Below are 21148 nucleotides of genomic sequence, written 5' to 3'. Positions count from 1 at the left end.
TCAGGAGCGGAAGTTGCTGGATGATGGATGTCAAGGCTTTTTTGCCACTGTGATGGACACCGAGGCAAAGATAAAGCCTTTGGAGGAACTTGACATCGTCAAAGAATTTCCTGATATTTTTCCAGAAGATCTGACCCAACTACCACCTGATTGTGAGACAGAGTTCGCAATCGATCTGACTCCTGGTGTAGCACCGGTATCCAAGGCACCATTTTGAATGGCACCTATTGAATTGAAAGAACTTGTCACACCCCAAACCACCCCTGCGAGGATTAGATAGGTGACCCGAATTGCATGCCAACAATCCGCCAAATCCCATGAATCTAGAAGCAGTTAATCCATTCACAGACACACATCCACCATAATACAACATGTAAAACTCAGAGTGTTGCATAAAACTATATTTACATTAAAATATAAAAGAAGCATAACAGTACAGGAAATGATATTATATACAATAAGATGTCTGATCATTCCCTCTCTCACTCCCACAAACAGAACAGTAGAAACTACCAAATACATCTTTTAAAAACAAAAGAAAATATACATAGGGCGAGGTAACTCAAGCCCCAAAAAAAGAAAGAAGAAAAACTAAAAGCAAAAATAGGGATAAACTCCTATCAAAAACAAAAAGGAGTCCCCAAGACAAAAAGCATCATCAGCACCCTTCACGGGTTAGTCTTCAGTAACCACTGAGAATACTCGCATCAATGGTATGACCTCCGTCGGGGTCCACACCAATATGGTCATAACTACCATGCCTCTCCTCCGCGTAATAAGCCTCTCCGCCATAGTGACATCTACCTACAGAATCATCTAACAGAAAACATGTATAACAGAGTGTGAGCTCCACCGAGCCCGTGAATGAAACATAACATCATGCATACATATACAATCACAACCATATGGATCCTACATAAGGTGCAGTCCAATTATTTGTTATCCACCTAACATCACAACTAAGGCAGGTTAGTGCTACTACAATCCCCAATACATGTATGCCTGGTGCGGGCTTTTAACCCCTTCCCGCTATACACCCATTGAGTTGTCGGAGAGGACCAGTCAGCTCCCGCACTCGTTCACCAAGGTCAGCCCGACCAGCCCTTTGTGATTAACCTGTGAGGCATCCATCCCTTTTCTTTTCTTTTTTTTTCTTTAGCTTATAGCCCATAATCACCTTTTCGAGATAATCACATTTCTTTTCTTCTTTTTTTTCTCATATATATGGTCACTCTCACAGGCATCCAATACCTTAACCCCTATTGGCAAGGGTACGTAGCATAGGTGATTAAACTCTAACCCCATGTCTATATGGCATCGTATGAGTCAGGTAGTGTCAACCGTATCCCATTCTATGGGCTACCATAGGCCTCATTTTCAAACTGGCTACGGCATCTAATCTAGCATTCACATATAGCATAAAGTGTTCAACCAGAATTCCTAATAGTCAACACAATGTTGTTTTGAGTTTTCAAGGTTCGTGAATTTAAATAGGTAACACAGTATTATTATGATAAGATTCAATTAAGCATATTAATTATGTTACATCTACACACATGATGACATTCCACTCACCTTGGTCTGGTTCTACAAGTTCAGTTGCTGGATCAATTTTGGCCGGTGTCTAGCAGTGCTCCCCGACCGTGGGATCAAACCCGAAAGTAATCAATTAGAAATGTATTATTTAGTTGGTCAAAATTGTTTTGGGTGTCCTAGTGCTGATCTAGGTTCACTGGTCAGACTCGGTGTTCAGTCTGGTATCACTTGGAATTCTTTGGTTCTTGCACTGGGCCTTTGGGTCCATGTCCCGGTGCATCATCCGAAGGTGTGGATCAGGGTCAAATCTAGTATTTACTAGTGTAACAAGTTGTACGTGGTCCCGACAATCTCACAAGTTAGTCCTCAGGTCAGTAGTTTAGCTGGACCATCACTGGCAGGGTTGCCAGGCCCTGTGGGGCCCACTTGGTTACCCAAGGTATAAATATTAATGGATAGATGTGAGGAGGGGTATTTTGGTTATTTACCACCTCCTTACTGTACATGGCCCACTGGTGAAGGCCCACAGAGTCAAGACATCAATTCAGCCCATTTCCATTCTCTGGGTGATAGGGTAATCGCCCAGTGCACCACCCAGAGCCTATTTGAAGCGTGAACAGGCTCCAAAACTGGGATTTTTCTGCATGGGCAGTGCCTAAGTCGATCCATAATGCATGTAGGGTTGCTGTGGACCCCCCTGGAGAGTGAATTCCAATGGTCCACATGGAACATGGCCTGGGCCCACCATTTGGTAGCCAGCTCAGAGAACAGCTGCCTAGTTGTGTCTCAGCTCAAGGCCACGTTTTGGTCAACATACAAGGGTTGTTTCACATGTGAAATCATGGTAGTAGGCTGTCCCTACCAAGATCCAAGCAAGGGCTAGCTTGCATGCACAGATCAAAGCCTAAGCTGCCTGTTCTGGGTGCAACAAGACAGTGCAGTTTGGCATAGAGACTGATCTTAGCCTCAGGTATGAAACAGCAGATTAAACACATGAAAAATACTCAGATCTTCCATGCAATAGGTTTGCATGTTAGATCTGAGGTAGTACAAGGCAGCCCTAAGATGTTCTGGGCTGTCCTTGGCCAATTTCGATTCAGTACAGCAGAGATCTATAGGAGAGAACAGTATCAGCAGCATATAGGAGTATGGATTATACCTGAGAAGGACTGGGTAAGCTGCTGGAACTGAGGCTGGATGCAAGGTATGTTCTCCCTCCTTCCTTCCTCTTCTTCCTTTCTCCCTCTTCTCCTTCTCTTTTCTCTCTTCTCTCCTCCTCCACGGTTTAAATAGTGTAAGGGTCTTATGTTGGGCTAGGTCTACCTATTTATAGACCAGCCCAACTTAAGGTCTGTTTGGTAACCAAGCCCCTCCTTAGAATGCATTCTCAAAACTGATTCTGGGCCATTCTGGCCACTCTGGTGGGGTCCACATGGGTCCAAGGGTAGGTAATGGTTCCCAAGACTCCCATTTACCCCTAAAGGGTGTCCATGGTTTGTATGGGTGGTCCCCACTTGTCTGGAGTTTAGAATAATCATTTTAACCACTATGGGCGATTCACTGGGTAATAGGTGGATCGCCCGGTGCATCACCCAGAGAATACAGTAAGGTTGTAATCCTTTGTGCTTGCACAGGGACTTGGCCTAGGGCTTGGGCCTTACACCTACATCTTACCCAGGGTCCAATACATACCTTTCCAGGTGTGGGCCCCACATTTATGGAGAGGAGAGAGAATACCTGGGATCCAAGCTGTACATTATACAGTGTGCAGTACAGCAGCATGGAGCTGCAATCTACCTTCTTGCAGGTATGTAGGAGGTCATCCTTAGTGGTTCAGCTACTAGAGTGATGCTCCACAGGGTGTTTGGATGATTAACCAAAGGTCCCTATCCTTCATTCAAAATTCCCAACCAGTTATGGGCAGTTTGACAGAACTGCAGGTCCAACTACAAGACTTGTTGAAGAAGGGTTTCATACGACCTGGTGTGTCTCCCTAGGGGCACCCGTGCTATTCATGAAGAAGAATGACGGTAGTATACGGTTGTGTATCGACTATCGTGAGCTAAATAAACTGACGATTAAGAATCGATACCTGTTGCCATGCATTGATGACCTATTTGATCAACTATAGGGAGCAAGAGTTTTCTCCAAGATTGATCTTAGGTCCGAATACCACCAGTTAAAGATCAAGAGTGACGATATTCATAAAACAGCATTTAGAACTCGACAAGGACATTATGAATTTTTAGTAATATCGTTTGGGTTAACCAACGCCTCGACAGAGTTCATGGACATGATGAATAGAGTATTCCATGATGTGCTGGACAAGTTTTGCATCGTATTTATCGATGATATTCTAGTATACTCCATGAGTGAAGAGGAGCACGCTCGACACCTTACCTTCGTGTTGTAGCGATTGCGGGAGCACTAGCTGTATGGCAAGCTCAGCAAGTGTGAATTTTGGCTTCACCAAATTGGATTCTTGGGGCACATCGTCACCAAAGATGCCATCAAAGTAGACCCAGACAAGGTGAAGGCGGTTCTCGAGTGGGAGACTCTGAAGAATGGCACTGAGATCCAAAGTTTCTTGGGTTTAGCCGGATACTATCACCGATTTATTGAGAATTTCTCACGCATTTCAGCGCCCATGACAAAGTTGACAAAGAAAGGCATAAAGTTTGAATGAAATGATGCTTGCAAGAAAAGCTTCTAGGAGTTGAGGAACCGATTGGTGACGGCGCCAGTTTTGACCATTCCAGATGGCACCGGAGGAATGGTGGTCTACACCGATGCATCCTGAACGAGATTGGGTAGCGTATTAATGTGGAGAGCTAAAGTAGTTGCCTATCCTTCCAGGCAGCTGAAGGAGCACGAAAAGAACTACCCCACTCATGACCTAAAGTTGGCTGCGGTAGTCTTTGCATTAAAAATATGGTGACATTATCTCTATGGTGAAAAGAGTGAGATCTTCAGCGATCACAAAAGTCTGAAGTATTTCTTCACCCAGAAGGAGCTAAACATGAGGCAGAGATGGTGGTTAGAATTGGTAAAGGACTACGACTGAGAGATCCAGTACCACCCTGGCAAGGCCAACGTTGTGGCAAATGCGTTAAGTAGGAAATCACAAATCGCATCCCTTGCTTCCTTACTTGTAAGCGAGCAACTGATAGAAGAAGCTCGGAAGTTTGATCTGGAACTTATAATCAAAGGAATGGCTACGCATCTAGCAACCATGGATATACAGCAGTCGATCCAGGAAGAGATAATTGAAAAGAAGCCCGCTGACCCCGAATTAGCCAAGATAATTTGGGAAGTGCAGCATGGTGTCCACAAGGACCCAGACTTCTCATTGGCCCATGATGGGGCATTATAATTTAGAGACAGATTATGCAAGCCTAACGACTATGATGTGTAGAATAGAGTTCTTAAAGAGGTGCATAACTCACCCTATTCAATCCACCTTGGAAGCACAAAGATGTACAAGGATTTAAAGAAGTATTATTGGTGGATTGGGATGAAGTAAATCATAGCTATATACGAGTCCGAATGCCTCACCTACCAGCAAATAAAGGCGGAGAGACACCAACCGTATACATTGTTGCAGCCACTCCCTTTTCTTGAGTGCAAATGGGAAAGAATTACCATGGATTTTGTAGCCAATCTACCCAACACCAGGAAAGGGATGAATGCAATCTGGGTGATTGTAGACAGACTGACGAAGCCGGCTCACTTCATTTCCATCAGAATAAACTATTCAATGGAAAAGCTCACCTAACTATATATCGAGAATATAGTCCGCCTACATAGTCTGCCTATATGGCGTGCCTGTCAGCATTGTATCTGATAGGGATTCCCGATTTACCTCAAGGTTTTGGAAAAGTTTGCAGAAGGCATTGGGATCTCAACTAAATCTCAGTACAACTTTCTATACTCAGACGGACGGACAATCCGAAAGAACAATCCAGACTCTAGAGGATATGCTCAGAGCCTGTATATTGGAAATGAACGACAGTTGGGATGCTGGTGGAATTTGTACACAACAATAGCTACCACTCCACCATTGGCATGGCACCGTATGAAGCTCTTTATGGTCAGAAGTGCCGGACCCCGTTGTATTGGGACGAAGTCAGAGAACGAAAGTATCTTGGGCCCAAGATGATACAAGTAACCTATGAAAAGGTGAATATCATTAGAGAGAAGATTAAAGTGGCCCAATCAAAACAAAAGAGTTATGCCGATAATCGGAGGAAGAATATTGTGTTTAGAGTCAAAGAGAAGGTGTTCCTCCGAGTGTCTCCAATGAAGGGACTGCTACGTTTCAACAAGACAGGCAAGCTGAGCCCAAGATTCATTGGTCCCTATGAGATCCTCAACAGAGTGGGACCCGTAGCTTATCAGCTGGCATTACCGCCATCTCTGCAAGGCGTCCATGATGTTTTCCATGTGTCAATGCTAAGAAGTACATCAACAACCCGGCACATGTGTTCTCTGTTGAAATTGAACAATTGGATGTGGATATGACCAATAAAGAACAACCAACAGAGATATTGGACAGAAAAGAACATAACCTCCGTAACCGCACGATCGCATTTGTCAAGGTTCGATGGGGAAACTGTCCCATAGAAGAAGCATTGTGGGAACGTGAAGAGGAAATGCAAAAAAAGTATCCCCAACTCTTTGAGCTACAAGGTAAGCCAATTTCGAGGACAAAATTTTTGTAAGCTGGAGAGAAAGGTCAAACCTGCCCCTAACTGGCTGAAAATTTTGAATAAAGGACAGGAACCTCTGCCCAATCATCCAAACACCCTGTGGAGCATCACACAAGTAGCTGAACCATTGAGGATGACCTCCTATATACCTGTCAGAAGGTGGATTGCAGCCCCATGCAGTTGCACTGCACACTTCATAATGTACTGCATAAATTCCAGGCATTCTCTCTCCAATCCATAACTACGGGGCCCACACTTAGAAAGATGTGTATTGGACCCTGGGTGAGATGTGGGTGTAAGGCCCAAGCCCTGGTGCAAGCACAGAGAAATTACAGCCTTGTTGTATTCGCTGGGCGATGCACTGGGCGATTCACCAATCGCCTAGAGTGGCTAAAATGATTATTTTGGACTCCAGACAAGTGGGGACCACCCATACAGATCATGGACACCCTCTAGGGGTAGATGGGAGTGTTGGAAACCATTACCTACCCTTGGACCCCTTTGGACCCCACCTGAGTGGTCAGAATGGCCCAGAATCAGTTCAAAGAATGCATTCTTGAGGAGGGCGCTGGCTGCCAAACAGACCTTAAGTTGGGCTGGTCTATAAATAGGTAGACCCAGCCCAAATTATAAGCCTCTTACACTATTCAAATCGTGGAAGAGAGAAAGCAGAGGAAAAAGAGAAGGAAAAGAGAGAGAAAGGAAGAAGAAGCGAAGGAGAAGAAGAGGAAGGAGGAGGGGAGCACACCTTGAATCTAGCCTTAGATTCTTGCAACCCAGACCAACTTCAGGTATACATCCATACCTCATTATACTACTATTACTTATTCCTTCCTTTGGATCTCTGCCCTATGCAGGTGAAACTGGCCAAGGACAGCCCAGAACACCTAGGGGCTGCCTTGTGCTGCCTCAGATCTAACATGCAAACCTATTGCATGGAAGATCTGAGTATTTTTTATATGTTTTACCTACTATTTTACTTTTGAGACTGAGATCAGTCTCTGTGCCAGATTGCACTGCCTAGTTACACCCAAAACAGGCAGTCTGGGCTTAGATCTGTGCAATCAAGCTAGCCCTTGCCTGGATCTTTGTAGGGACAACCTACTACCATGATATTACATGTAAAATAGTCCTTGCATGTAGCCCAAAGCATGGCCTTGAGCTGAGACATAGCTGGGCTGCTGCTCTCTGAGTTGGCTGGACAGCTCTTTGCTGCCAACTGGTGGGCCCAGGCCATGATCCATGAGGACCATTGGAATCCACTCTCCAGGGGGTCCACAACAAACCCACATGCATTGAGGATCGACCTAGGCACTGCCCATGCGGAAAAATCCAAGATTTGGAGCCTGTTCACGCTTCAAACAGGCTCTGGGCGATTACCCTATCGCCCAGAGAATGGAAATGGATTGTATTGCTGACCTGACTCTATGGGCCTTCACCAGTGGGCCATGTACAGTGTGAGGAGGTAGTAAATGACCAAAATACCCCTCTTCACATCTGTTCATTAATATTTATACCTTGGGTACCCAAGTGGGCCCCACAGGGCTTAGCAACCTTGCCAGAGATGATCCAGCAGAACTGCTAACCTGCAGACTGACTTGTGAGACTATCGGAACCATGTACAACAAGTTACACTAGTAAATACCAGATTTGACCCTGTTCCACATCTCTGGATGATGCACCGAGACATGGACCCAAAGGCCAGTGCAAGACCCAGAGAATTCCAAGTGATACCAGACTAAGCACCGAGTCTGACCAATGAGCCTAGATCAGCACTAGGACATCCAAGCAGTTTGATTAATTAAAAAATATATTTTGGATTTATTACTTTAGGATTTGATCCCACGCTCGAGGTGCACTGCCAGACACCAGCCAGAACTGAAACAGCAACTGAACCTGTAGAACCAGACCAAGGTGAGTGGAATGTCATCGTGTGTGTAGATGTAACATAATTAATATGCTGAATTAAATCTTATCATAATAATACTGTGTTACATATTTAATTCATGAATCTTGAAAACTCAAAACAACATTGTGTTGACTGCTGGAAATTATGGTTGAATATTGTATGTTGTATGTGAATGCTAGACTAGATGCTGTAGCCGACTTAGAAATGAGGCATGTGGTAGCCCGTAGAATGGGATATGGTTGATACCGCCCAACTCATACGATGCCATATAGACATGGGGCTAGAGTTTCATCACCCGTGTTGCGCATCCTTACCAACAGGGGTTAAGGTGTTGGATGCATATGAAAGTGACCATATATATGAGAAAAGAAAAGAAAAAGAAAAGAAAAGGAATATTATGACACTGAAAAGGTGAATTATGGGCTACGAGCAGGGCTATAAGCCAGAGAAAAGAAAAGAAAAGTAAAAGGATGGATGCCTCACAGGTTAATCACAGAGGGCTAGTCGGCTGACCTTGGTAAAAGCTACAGGAGTTGACTGGGCCTCTTCGACAACTCAATGGATGTATTGCGGGAAGGGGTTAAAAGCCCACACTAGGGATACCTGTATTGGGGATTGTAGTAGCACTAACCTGCCTTAGTTGTGATGTTAGGTGGCTAATAATTAATTGGACTGCACCTCATGTAGGATCCATATGGTTGTGATTGCATATGCATGCATGATGATATGTTTCATTCACGGGCTCAGTGGAGCTCACACTCTGTTATACATGTTTTTTGTTAGATGATTCTGCAGGTAGATGTCACTGTGGCGGGAAGGCTTATCACCCGGAGGAGAGCCATGGTGGTTATGACTATATTGGTGTGGACCCCGACGGAGGTCATACCATTGATGCAAGTGTTCTCGATGATTCCGTGAAGGGTGTTGCTGTTGTGTTTTATCTTGGGGACTCCTTTTTGTTTTTGACAGGAGTTTCTCCCCGTTTTTGCCTTTAGTTTTCTTCTTGTTTTTGTGGCTCAAGTTACCTCGCCCTATATATATATTTTCTTTTGATTTAGAAGTTGTATATGATAGTTACTACTGTACTTTCTCACTGTGATTTTAGAGAAAATAAATCATATTTTAATTTTTGGGGTTTATTATTTATTTCTTTGCTTATTTCTTGTAAAAATTACTAAGTAGATGAGTTTATTTACAAAACAAGGAAACAAAGAGTAAAATAATGCACCTGGTGTTGCTGTTGTTGTGTTTTATCTTGGGGACTCCTTTTTGTTTTTGACAGGAGTTTCTCCCCGTTTCTGCCTTTAGTTTTCTTCTTGTTTTTGTGGCTCAAGTTACCTCGCCCTATATATATATTTTCTTTTGATTTAGAAGTTGTATATGATAGTTACTACTGTACTTTCTAACTATGATTTTAGAGAAAATAAACCATATTTTAATTTTTGGGGTTTATTATTTATTTCTTTGCTTATTTCTTGTAAAAATTACTAAGTAGATGAGTTTATTTACAAAACAAGGAAACAAAGAGTAAAATAATGCACCTAGTGGGAGTTGAACCCACAATACCATGGCCTAATTGATAAACACAATCAATTGAGCTATAGGAGCTTTCATATTAATTTATTCGTTATTTATCATCTTAAATAAAAGATTATTTTACGGGAAAAAAGAATAAACATAAATATTTGGACCTGGTGGGAGTCGAACTCACAATACCAAGGCCAAATTCATCTCGTTGATGAATTTAGAGCTAACGGCACTTCGATAAATATATTATGTGCGAAAAATATAAAATAAACCTGAATATAATGCTTAGCTGATTAAAAATTACAGTATATAACCTGTGGGGGTCAAAATTAACGACGACACCAAAGCACCAAACCCGTGAACCAAACCGGTCCAAACTAATAATATTTTGTTCTACTTATTTATACAGATTTGGCCGATACATTTTCGTTCTGGTTCGGTCTAATTTGACTCGGTTCTACCGTTTTGGGCTAATCACAAAACCTCAACTCCCGAACAAACCGGCACAGACTAATAAGCTTTGGTTTGCCCCGTTTACACTGGGTTGGCTTAGGGGTGTCAAAAATTGAGACCACACGGTGTAAACCGGCCCGAATCGAAATTGCCCCGACCGAGCCACATCGATGTCTTATTAGGCATGTTTCGGATTGCGGTATTATGACCCCAAAACTGAACCGAACTACACCGAAAACCGACTGAAACCGGCTCAAAACCCGGACCGAACTCATAACAACCCGAAACCCATTTATAAAAATCAAAACAAATTTGTCCTCAGTTTTTTATAACTATGTATGTTAAATCTAGGGGTATCAATCGAGCGGTTTGGGCCAGTTGAGTCGGTTTTGGCATGGGAATGGTGAATCCTAAACCAATATGGAAATTTCGATTTCGGGTTCTTGTAACGGTTTGTTATCGGGGTCGACTTCGGTTTAACATACGTATTTATACAAAGACTATAAAAAACAATTTGATTTTTCAGTGGGTTACGGGTTTTTATCGGTTTCTTAACGGGGTAGATCGATTAGGTTTCGGTTTCGGTCCGGGTTTTTAAGCCGGTTTTGGGTTTTTTTGGCTTCCGGTATGGATCAGTTTGGTTTCGAGGTTGTAATACCGCATTTCAAAAACCTAGCCAATAAGACAACGGTTCGGACCGATTTACCCGATTCGGTTGACACCCCTAGGTAAACTAATCCCAAACGGGCCAAAACTGACCCCGATTACAAATCGATACGAGAAAGCGATACAACCCGAACCCAAATAGAAACGAGCCGAAACCGAACTTTCCTTATTGTGTTGGTTACGGATTCACCATTCCCACACCTAAACCGGTTCGACCCGTACCGACCAATCAACACACCTAGGTTGGCCAATACACATCGTACCGAATCGAGTTGATTTGATTTAGTTTTAACGGTTCAAGAAGCACAAAACCCAAGGCCTAACCCTAGACCCTGTCTAGATCTGACTAATACGATTTGGTTTGATTCGATTACACACCTGCTCTAGCCAATAGGATTAAAATTGAATAAAGCAATTCTCTTTTTTCTTTTTAAAAAAAAAAAAAAAAAGACAAAAGAAAATATTTACATTTCCGACTAGGATTTTAGAGAAAATAAACCCTATTTTAATTTTTTGGGTTTATTTTTTATTTCTTTGCGTATTTCTTACAAAAATTACTAAATAGATGAGTTTATAAAAAACAAAGAAAAAAAGAGCAAAATAATGCACCTGGTGGGAGTCAAACCCACAGTACCAAGGCCTAAATCATAATCATGATCAATTGAGCTATAGGAGCTTTCATATTAGTTTATTTGTTATTTATTACCTTAAATAAAAGATTATATTATGGAAAAAAAAAAATAAACACAAATATTTGCACCTGGTGGGAGTTGAACCCACAATACGAAAGCCTAATTCATCTCACTGATAAATTTAGAGCTATAGGCGCTTCGATAAATATATTGTGTGAAAAATATAAAATAAACTTTAATATAATGCTTAGCTGATTAAAAATTACAGTATATAAGCGCCTGTGGGGGTCAAAATTAACGACGACACCAAAGCACCAGACCCGTGAACCAAACCGGTCCGAACTAATAATATTTTGTTCTACTTATTTATACCGATTTGGCCAATACATTTTCGTACTGGTTCGGTCTGATTTAATTCGGTTTTACCGTTTTGGGCTAATCACAAAACCTCAACTCCCGAACGAACCGGCACGGACTAATAAGCTTTGGTTTGCCCCGTTTACATTGGGTTAGCTTAGGGGTGTACAAAATTGAGACCAAACCGTGTAAACCGGCCCGGATCAAAATTGCCCGGACTGAGCCACATCGATGTCTTATTAGACATGTTTCGGATTGTGGTATTATGACCTCAAAACATAACCGAACCACATCGAAAACCGACTGAAACCGGCTCAGAACCCGGACCGAAGCCAATCCGATCTACCCCGATACCAAACTAATAACAACCCGAAACCCATTTATAAAAATCAAAACAAATTTGTCCTTAGTTTTTTATAACTATGTATGTTAAATCTAGGGGTATCAATCGAGCGGTTCGGGCCGGTTGAGTCGGTTTCGGCATGGGAATGGTGAATCCTAAACCAATATGGAAATTTCGATTTCAGGTTCTTGTAACGGTTTGTTATCGGGGTCGACTTCGGTTTAACATACGTATTTATACTAAAACTATAAAAAAACAATTTGATTTTTCAATGGGTTACGGGTTTTTATCGGTTCCTTAACTGGGTATATCGATTAGGTTTCGGTTTTGGTCCGGGTTTTTTAGCCGATTTTGGGTTTTTTCGGCATCCGGTATGGATCAGTTTGGTTTCGAGGTTGTAATACCGCATTTCAAAAACCTAGCCAATAAGACAACGTTTCAGACCGGTTTTACCCAGTTCGGTTGACACCCCTAGGTAAACCGATCCCAAACAGGCCAAAATTGACCCCGATTATAAATCGATACGAGAAAGCGATACAACCCGAACCCAAATAGAAACGAGCCGAAACCGAACTTTCCTTATTGTGTTGGTTACGGATTCACCATTCCCACACCTAAACCGGTTCGACCCGTACCGACCAATCAACACACCTAGGTTGGCCAATACACATCGTACCGAATCGAGTTGATTTGATATAGTTTTAACGGTTCAAGAAGCACAAAACCCAAGGCCTAACCCTAGACCATGTCTAGATCTGACTAATACGATTTGGTTTGATTCGATTACACACCTGCTCCAGCCAATAGGATTAAAATTTAATAAAGCAATTCTCTTTTGACAAAAGAAAATATTTACATTTCCGACTAGGATTTTAGAGAAAATAAACCATATTTTAATTTTTTGGGTTTATTTTTTATTTCTTTGCGTATTTCTTACAAAAATTACTAAATAGATGAGTTTATAAAAAACAAAGAAAAAAAGAGCAAAATAATGCACCTGGTGGGAGTCGAACCCACAGTACCAAGGTCTAAATCATAATCATGATCCATTGAGCTATTGGAGCTTTGATATTAGTTTATTCGTTATTTATTACCTTAAATAAAAGATTATATTAGGGGAAAAAAAAATAAACACAAATATTTGCACCTGGTGGGAGTTGAACCCACAATACGAAAGCCTAATTCATCTCACTGATAAATTTAGAGCTACAGGCGCTTCGATAAATATATTATGTGTGAAAAATATAAAATAAACTTTAATATAATGCTTAGCTGATTAAAAATTACAGTATATAAGCGCCTGTTGGGGTCAAAATTAACGATGTCACCAAAGCACCAAACCGGTCCGAACTAATAATATTTTGTTCTACTTATTTATACCGATTTGGCCAATACATTTTCGTACCGGTTCGGTCTGATTTAATTCGGTTTTACCGTTTTGGGCTAATCACAAAACCTCAACTCCCGAACGAACCGGCACGGACTAATAAGCTTTGGTTTGCCCCGTTTACATTGGGTTAGCTTAGGGGTGTACAAAATTGAGACCAAACCGTGTAAACCGGCCCGGATCGAAATTGCCCAGACTGAGCCACATCGATGTCTTATTAGACATGTTTCGGATTGTGGTATTATGACCTCGAAACATAACCGAACCACATCGAAAACCGACTGAAACCGGCTCAGAACCCGGACCGAAGCCAATCCGATCTACCCCGATACCAAACTGATAACAACCCGAAACCCAATTATAAAAATCAAAACAAATTTGTCCTTAGTTTTTTATAACTATGTATGTTAAATCTAGGGGTATCAATCGAGCGGTTCGGGCCGGTTGAGTCGGTTTCGGCATGGGAATGGTGAATCCTAAACCAATATGGAAATTTCGATTTCAGGTTCTTGTAACGGTTTGTTATCGGGGTCGACTTCGGTTTAACATACATATTTATACTAAAACTATAAAAAACAATTTGATTTTTCAATGGGTTGCGGTTTTTTATCGATTCCTTAACTGGGTATATCGATTAGGTTTCGGTTTTGGTCCGGGTTTTTTAGCCGATTTTGGGTTTTTTCGGCATCCGGTATGGATCAGTTTGGTTTCGAGGTTGTAATACCGCATTTCGAAAACCTAGCCAATAAGACAACGTTTCGGACCGGTTTACCCAGTTCAGTTGACACCCCTAGGTAAACCGATCCCAAACGGGCCAAAATCGACCCCGATTACAAATCGATACGAGAAAGCGATACAACCCGAACCCAGATAGAAACGAGCCGAAACCGAACTTTCCTTATTGTGTTGGTTTCGGATTCACCATTCCCACACCTATACCGGCTCGACCCGTACCGACCAATCAACACACCTAGGTTGGCCAATACACATCGTACCGGATCGAGTTGATTCGATATAGTTTTACCGGTTCAAGAAGCACAAAACCAAAGGCCTAACCCTAGACCCTGTCTAGATCTGACTAATACGATTTGGTTTGATTCGATTACACACCTGCTCCAGCCAATAGGATTAAAATTGAATAAAACAATTCTCTTTTTTTTTTTAAATAAAAAAAAAAAGACAAAAGAAAATATTTATATTTCTGACTAGGATTTTAGAGAAAATAAACCATATTTTAATTTTTGGGGTTTATTATTTATTTCTTTGCTTATTTCTTGCAAAAATTACTAAATAGATGAGTTTATAAAAAACAAAGAAAAAAAGAGTAAAATAATTTGATTTTTCAATGGGTTGCGGTTTTTTATCGATTCCTTAACTGGGTATATCGATTAGGTTTCGGTTTTGGTCCGGGTTTTTTAGCCGATTTTGGGTTTTTTCGGCATCCGGTATGGATCAGTTTGGTTTCGAGGTTGTAATACCGCATTTCGAAAACCTAGCCAATAAGACAACGTTTCGGACCGGTTTACCCAGTTCAGTTGACACCCCTAGGTAAACCGATCCCAAACGGGCCAAAATCGACCCCGATTACAAATCGATACGAGAAAGCGATACAACCCGAACCCGGATAGAAACGAGCCGAAACCGAACTTTCCTTATTGTGTTGGTTTCGGATTCACCATTCCCACACCTATACCGGCTCGACCCGCACCGACCAATCAACACACCTAGGTTGGCCAATACACATCGTACCGGATCGAGTTGATTCGATATAGTTTTACCGGTTCAAGAAGCACAAAACCAAAGGCCTAACCCTAGACCCTGTCTAGATCGACTAATACGATTTGGTTTGATTCGATTACACACCGCTCACCAATAGGATTAAAATTGAATAAAACAATTCTCTTTTTTTTTTAAATAAAAAAAAAGACAAAAGAAAATATTTATATTTCGACTAGGATTTTAGAGAAAATAAACCATATTTTAATTTTTGGGGTTTATTATTTATTTCTTTGCTTATTTCTTGCAAAAATTACTAAATAGATGAGTTTATAAAAAACAAAGAAAAAAAGAGTAAAATAATGCACCTAGTGGGAGTCAAACACACAGTACGAAGGCCTAATTGATAATCATGATCAATTGAGCTATAAGAGCTTTCATATTACTTTATTCGTTATTTATCATCTTAAATAAAAGATTATTTTACGAGAAAAATAAATAAACACAAATATTTGCACCTGGTGGGAGTAGAACCCACAATACCAAGGCCTAATTCATCTCGCTGATAAATTTAGAGCTACAGGCGCTTCGATAAGTATATTATGTGCGTAAAATATAAAATAAACCTTAATATAATGCTAGCTGATTAAAAATTACATTATATAAGCGCCTGTGGGGGTCAAAATTGACGACACCAAAGCACCAAACCCGTGAACCAAACCAGTCCGAACTAATAAGATTTTATTCTACTTATTTATACCGATTTGGCCAATACATTTTCGTACTAGTTCGGTCTGATTTGACTCAGTTTTATTGTTTTGGGCTAATCACAAAACCTCAACTCCCGAATGAACCGGCACGGACACTGGGTTGGCTTAGGGGTGTCAAAAATTGAGACCAAAACGTGTAAACCGGCCCGAATCGAAATTGCCCGGACCGAGCCACATCGATGTCTTATTAGACATGTTTCGGATTGCGGTATTATGACCCTGAAACTGAACCGAACCACATTGAAAACCGACTAAAACCGGCTCAAAACCCAGACCGAAGCCAAACCGATCTACCCTGATACCAAACTGATAACAACCCGAAACCCAATTATAAAAATCAAAACAAATTTGTCCTTAGTTTTTTATAACTATGTATGTTTTTTTTTTTTTTTTTTTTTTTTTTGGGTAGAAGGAGCTGTGATAATATTATTAAAGTAATAAGAAGAGAGTTAGAGTCTTAAAAAAGCCTTCCCACTAACATCATCGCCCACTAGGCTAGCGAGATTCGTGGGCAGGTTGGTAGCATCCAGGTGGATAACCTGGTTTACATTGATTAAACTAGCTAGGTGATCTGCGCATCTGTTGATCTCCCTAAAATGGTGTACAAAGGAACAGCCATGGAACCCATCATGAAGCTGGTGGACCTCCTCTAGGAGTGATCTACAGTACCAAGGGACCTCATACCCTCCACCAACAATTCCAATCGCACAGCTTGAATCCGATCGCACCTACACCCTGGGAAGGTTCAACAATCGAGATCTCTCCAAGCAGTGCTTAATGGCCGATCCATTTTTCAAACCAATAAGAAATGGACAAAGCTTTCTGTAGACTCCAGTATAGTCAAATACTGATGAACCCAACTTCTCTGGACATTTCATTTTTATTCCTTGTAGAATGACATGTAAATCACGAAGCGCATAATTCACAGACTTGAAACAAACAAACTTCACCAGCTTTGAATGAATATCCACTTTATTCTGCATTCCATGAGATTGTTCATGCAAATAACCTTGTAGAGGTACCTTTGATGGTGCCTTTAGATTTGATAGGACCCTCACTCCGTGTTCTTTTGGACAAAATCTAACTTTTGAAAAACCAAATGCCCTTTTACTTAATATATTTCTTAAAGAAGTATTGTCCAACAAATGGTAGCTTTGTTTTTCCAATAAAGCAATGGCTGCATGGGTCACTTTCTCCCAAATTGGCTTCCGATAATAAAAAACTTCTTGTTTCCCCTGCTCACTTTCAGTAACATAGAAATTGGCAGATATTATAGGCATGACTAGACAATTAAAGAACCAATATATCCAGCTTTCAAAAACCTTATTTTTCAGAATACCTTTGGCATCACTTAATCTGTTGCTTCCCTTACAAATGTTTGCACCTCTTCGTGACTCATCTTTTACGACATCATTACTATAGAAGCACAAAAACTTCTTATTTGATAGAAATGGGAAACTGGACGTTTTCAATCCATGCATACATTGCCTTAAACAGAAATTTTCAAACCTTCGTAAGCTAACAAACTTTGAAATGTTTCTCCTTAATGCTCTCCAATTAGAAGGAGCTCCAAGCAAATCTGGAGGAACTATATTCCTACAAGTAGACCATAAAAAAGAGACAACTTGATGTTTCTGACAGTAGTGTCCATTTATCTCAACTTGATAGTCAAAGACATCTGGAGTTTTATTAAGATGGTTCTCTTGCTGTCTATTGACATGGCAATCAGGTTCCTCCAAAAGACTGCATTTTGGCTTAAACCGCATACGTCTTTTATCAAGTAAATTTGTTTGCAACTTGCTAACCTCAAATGGTCCAACATTTCCATTTGTACTTTGATCTAGACATGGAGCTGGACAGTGATTATCCAAGAACCTCAAGTAATTGCAGGAACGGGCATTGCAAATGAGGGTTTTAAGCAAGCCAAAAAGTGAGTGATACCTGGTCCATCATAACCAACAATTATATATAAGGAAACAGGAATGAGTGAAAAGAAGCAAAATATCATGAGAAAGAAAAAATAATGGAAACGGTATTCAGGCTAGGTTATATTTTACACGTTAGTAAACAAAATGGGACTCGTTTTGTTTGTCATGAATAATATTTCAAGCAACATAATTAAGGAGTTGAAGTTGCACAATGCAAGAATATATTTAAAATATTTCACAAAGAGTGTTGTCCATAATATCTTACTACTAATGTTAACTGTTGAGTGTGTAATTGTGTATCGGTTGGAGGTCCATAGACCTCTCTACCATGTGATAGTTTTTTGTTATTTAGTTCTTATCTAAGCAGAGTCTTCTAGCATCATTAGATTAATCTTTCCTCTTGTAATTATGTTTCCTAGTGCAGTTATGATTGACTTCTTGATATAAATGAAGGGGGCTGGCAATAGATTGATGTGACAACCCCAAGCCCGGTCAGGGTAAAAGGCATTGCCCTCACGGCTGGCGATCAAATGACAATCCATCATAACACAACTCTCTTATAACATACATTCACAGCGGAAGTCTTAATTAAAGAGTAAACACGAGAGTTTCATTGAATGTATGAAGTCAAAAAATAAGACTGTTGGCAAGATATCTACATTCTGTATCCAAAAGATATTACATTTTTGTTCCTTCTTAACATCCTATACATGAGTATCTACACAAAAAGTATAAGTGAAAAGTTCTGTTAGGCCTCTCAAGTCCTATCCTTAAGGTTCGAGCACCCAGGGCAGTAGGGCACTCACAACCCCTAATGTCTGTACATACATATCCTCCAGCCTCATCATTTGTAAAATTAACATATAAATGGGGTGAGCTAAAAGCCCAGTGAGGTGAATCATGCTAAGTACAAGATCATACATATAGAGTTACAAATAAATTTTAACAGTTTTAAACATCATTTCTGGAAGCAAACCTAAATAAGGTCATCTTAGTATCCTGCCACTGGACACAATAATCTGAGGTTCTGCCGGCTACCCACAATCGTTTATTCTATTCCTTAATCCAGTCACTGAAGCATTGGGGAGGAACGATGTGAATGTGATCGATGATTCCCCTAGATACATGACTATGCATTAGTAAATCACCCGTATATATATATATCCCGAACCTTATCTAGGACCCGGTTCAGCCCCTGAGCTTTTATTAAGAATCAAAATGAATAAAGAATACAAGGGGGGGAAATTCCACCTTACCCCAACCAGAAAAACTAATCTCTCAGATCCTCTCAACCCCACTAAACTCATACATAGGAAAGTATACACAATTGTACTACTTTCTAAGGATCGGGAGACCTACCGGGTCCTCCTTAAGAATCCCTTTCAGAGACCCCAACAGCAGGTTAGCAGGCTGGGAAGTGGATGAAGATCCAGAGTCACATGCCAAATTAGCAAACCAGTCAGCAGCCCTATTACTCTCCCGGTACGCGAAAGACACCGAAGCCCTTGAGGACGCAGCAGAGGCAGAGTCAGAGTTACACCTTCCACAGGTTACGCAATGGAGGCAGAGTCAGAGTTAACCACCACGTCAGCAAAGCCGAGTTCCTGGCACAAGGATAACCCATCCCTAAGAGCTCTCAGTTCAGCAATGGAGTTGGTGCAGAGCCCATAGCAGTTAGAGAATGCTGCCAACACCACCCCCCATTCGGATCTCTAATGATCCCTCCTCCCCACCCCCCCAAGCCCAGGGTTACCTCGACAAGCCCCGTCCACATTAAGTTTAACAGAGGCAAAGGGGGGACACCAATAGACAGGGAGGGGACATTTCAGCTTGGGTATCGGAGCCAAAAGACCAAAGCACTGCAGAATCAAACAATCTCTGGCAGATCCCTGTAAAAAAACCAACTTTCACTGGGAGGGTAGAGTTCCAGAGCCACTCGGCATAGGGAACAATAGGCGACACACTCCTCACCTCGTTCTAAGCAGCTTTAGTAGTGAAGCAAACATCACTTGCAGGGGTCCAAACCTCCCTATCACTAAAGGCAAAGTTACCTAAAGTAATGCTGTTTCTGATCGTAGCAGAATCAATGTGGTCCATTAGCCCCTCCTTCAAGGAGCCATCCTCTTCAACCGCATCCTTAAGGCGAACCTCCAAGTCAATCAAGAGGCTATTGTCCACCGCATCCAATAAAGGGCCAGCCCCAGACCAGTTGTCCAGCCAGAAGAGAATATTACCAATGCCAAGCAACAACCGAGAGTTGTCCAGCAATAGGCTCTTAAACACCAAGGCATTCCGCCAAGACTTAGAGCCAACACCAGGCGAACCAGCTAAAACCACGTGAAGATTCTTGAAGAACTTAGCCCTGAAGAAGGCACTCCAAAGAGATTGTTCAGAGAGAACCCTCCAAATCCCCTTAAGCCTGAGTGAGAGGCCAACATCCTCCAGAAGCCTAACCCCCAGACCACCTTCTTCCAGCGGCCCTACAGACCTTTTGCCAACAAACCCAGTGCTTACGGTTGCCCCACTCAGAGCTTCACCAAAGGAAATCAGCAAAAATACTATAAATTCTCCGAGAAACTTGCTTGGGTGGATCCAAGGTGGCAAGAACATGGATCGGGATGGATGAGAGGACATGTTTTAACAGAGTGACCCGTCCCCCAACAGATAAAAGTCTTCCCTTCCAACCCGCAACCTTGTTTCTTATTTTCTCTATCAGATCATCAAAGAAACAGATTTTCAGTCTTCCAGAGTGAAGCGGAGCTCCCAAATAAGTAATTGGAAGGGCCTTCCTTAGGAACCCTGTGACTTCCCCAACCATCCTGGCTCTAGCAGGCGACACCTTGTCTCCTAGCACAAAGGAACTCTTCTGTCTATTGACAAGCTGTCCAGAAAAGCCTTCATACCTGCGAAGAAAACCCATGATTTGCTTGAGCGAGCTTTTGAAGCCCCTTGAGAAAATAATAGTATCATCTGCAAAGAGACAGTGAGAGATCCCGGGACAACCTCTCGGTAGCTTGAAGTAAGAAGCATGCCCAGCAACAAACAACTCCTTAATACCCCTGCTAAGGACATCCTCTGCTAGGATAAACAAAGTAGGTGATAAGGGATCCCCCTGCATCACTCCCCTAGATGACTTGAAGAAGCCTGACTGGCTGCCCCCCAGAACAATAGAAAACCAGCAGTTCTCAACCGTCTTCTTGATCAGACTGATCAGG

At 41.6% G+C, this 21148-nt stretch overlaps 1 protein-coding gene across 1 annotated transcript in view; it reads right to left on the bottom strand.

Annotated features, from left to right (window-relative positions):
* Positions 1-16733: 16733 nt before the first annotated feature.
* The window catches only part of LOC122643457 (telomerase reverse transcriptase-like), a 51939-nt gene continuing 47524 nt past the window's right edge, over positions 16734-21148 (bottom strand). Inside the window, exon 6 of the mRNA XM_043837076.1 lies at positions 16734-17946. Coding sequence (XP_043693011.1) covers positions 16734-17946 — 1213 coding nt within the window. The remainder of the gene's footprint in view (positions 17947-21148) is intronic.

This window comes from Telopea speciosissima, chromosome 10 (assembly GCF_018873765.1).
Source record: "Telopea speciosissima isolate NSW1024214 ecotype Mountain lineage chromosome 10, Tspe_v1, whole genome shotgun sequence".
In the NCBI taxonomy this organism is placed as follows: domain Eukaryota; kingdom Viridiplantae; phylum Streptophyta; class Magnoliopsida; order Proteales; family Proteaceae; genus Telopea; species Telopea speciosissima.
The sequence above is the reverse complement of the archived record's forward strand: the minus strand, read 5'-3'. Positions and strand labels throughout refer to the sequence as shown.